At 41.8% G+C, this 1,805-nt stretch overlaps 1 protein-coding gene across 1 annotated transcript; it reads left to right on the forward strand.

The window, feature by feature from the left end:
• The first annotated feature begins 339 nt into the window (after positions 1-339).
• Positions 340-1,362, forward strand: LOC129749511 (uncharacterized). Its single transcript, XM_055744486.1, has one exon. The coding sequence runs from the start codon at positions 340-342 to the stop codon at positions 1,360-1,362; it is 1,023 nt and encodes a 340-aa protein (XP_055600461.1).
• Positions 1,363-1,805: the final 443 nt, after the last annotated feature.

Here is a 1,805-nt window from a genome sequence, read left to right on the forward strand (position 1 = left end):
ATTTGCACTCCAACTGAAAAAATGGCAGCATGGCTGGTCGAGGAAATGAGAAAATACCCGATCAAGCACGGAAAAAGTGTCAAAAATTCGGTGGAGCTAGTTGAAAAATTGGAAAATTTCAAAGTGCGTCGAGGTGAGATTTTGGTTTCATTTGACGTCTCCGCACTTTTTCCTAGCGTCCCCATTCCTGACGCCTTACGCAGTCTTCGGAGACATTTGGAAAAACGCAGAGCACCACCAAATTGTATAGAAGCGTACGTGACCATAGCTGAGGTATGTATGAACCAGAATTATTTCATATTCCGGGGAAGATTTTTCAAACAAACCTTTGGCCTCAGTATGGGAAGCAAACTCTCCCCTTTGCTCGCTGAGCTGTTCATGAGCGATTTTGAAGGCGATCTCGAAAAAAGGGAAAAACTTTTCCCCCGAGTTTGGTGGCGCTACGTCGACGATATCTTCGCCACAGTTAAAGAAAGATATCTCCCACAAACTCTTGAGCTCTTGATTAGCCAACACAGCTCGATCAAATTCACCGTCGAAAAAGAAGTGGATGGAAAACTCCCTTTTCTCGACCTGCTCATCTCCAGAAAAGATGATAGCACGGTGAAATTTGGAATCTACCGAAAACCGACATCAACCGATCGCTACATAACGGTAGATTCAAATCATTTTGGTGCACAAAAACAAGCTGCGTTTCATTCAATGGCACACCGTTTGTTCAACATACCGATGGAAAACAGCGAGTTTGAAAGCGAAAAAGAAAGGATTTTATTGGTGGCCAATCTGAACGGTTACGATGAAGAATTTGTGTATAAAATCCTACGCAAACACGAAAGAAAAAGGTTCCGAAGTAATGCCACCACTTTCAAACCAGAAAAGGAAGAATCCCAAAGGGTCAGTTTGCCGTTCGACCCACCACTGACCAATGGTATTCGGAAGATCCTCTCCAACCACGGTTTGAAAGTGGCTTACAAAAGTTCCAACACCCTAAAAGATTGTTTGGTTTCACTAAAGGATAAGGTGCCTCCGGAGGAAAGATCTGGTATCTACGAGATACCTTGCGAGGCATGCCCGGCGGTCTATATTGGCCAAACAAGGCGCAAATTTAAAACACGGATAAAGGAGCATAAAAACGCCGTAGAAAACAACAGATCCAACGAATCTAGTGTAGCCGCCCATGCATCAGAATTCAACCATTCCATAGATTGGAAAAAGGTGAAATTCAAAAAATGTGTTCGAAAAGCGTCACATTTAAACGCCTGGGAATCGATGTACATCACAACTTCAGAGAGGCCTTTAATGAACGAGGATGACGCGCCTATTATTTCGCCGCTTTTCAACCTGGCAAACAAAAATGTATAAAAACCAACCCCTCTTCGACAAATATTGCGTGACAGTATGATGCTGTGTTAGTGTTTTTCTTCTACGTAATCAGTCGTCCTGTAGATGGGCAACATCGAGCCCGAAACCGGTCGACAAAAAGGTAATTTTAGTTCCTTTTTTCCGTTAGTAAGAACGTTAAGTGTCGTGTCCTGTAATACGTCGTGTGTTATTTGTGTAGTTAAAAGTTCTTACGTTGGCACAACCCACTAAAATGAGTGATATGATTATAAACGAATATTGTTTGAAATTTAAATTTGAGTCGCGTTACAAGCTTTTCAAAACTATAAAATTTTGTAAAAATCGGTTGAGAAACAAAAGAGTGTTAGCGGAAAAAGTGTTAGGGGTCATTTGACCCCCGGTGATATAAATAGGTATACCACATTAGGCCGGTGCAAAAAAAGACTTTTTGTATTTTCGATGCC

This window comes from Uranotaenia lowii, chromosome 2, assembly GCF_029784155.1.
Source record: "Uranotaenia lowii strain MFRU-FL chromosome 2, ASM2978415v1, whole genome shotgun sequence".
NCBI lineage: Eukaryota > Metazoa > Arthropoda > Insecta > Diptera > Culicidae > Uranotaenia > Uranotaenia lowii.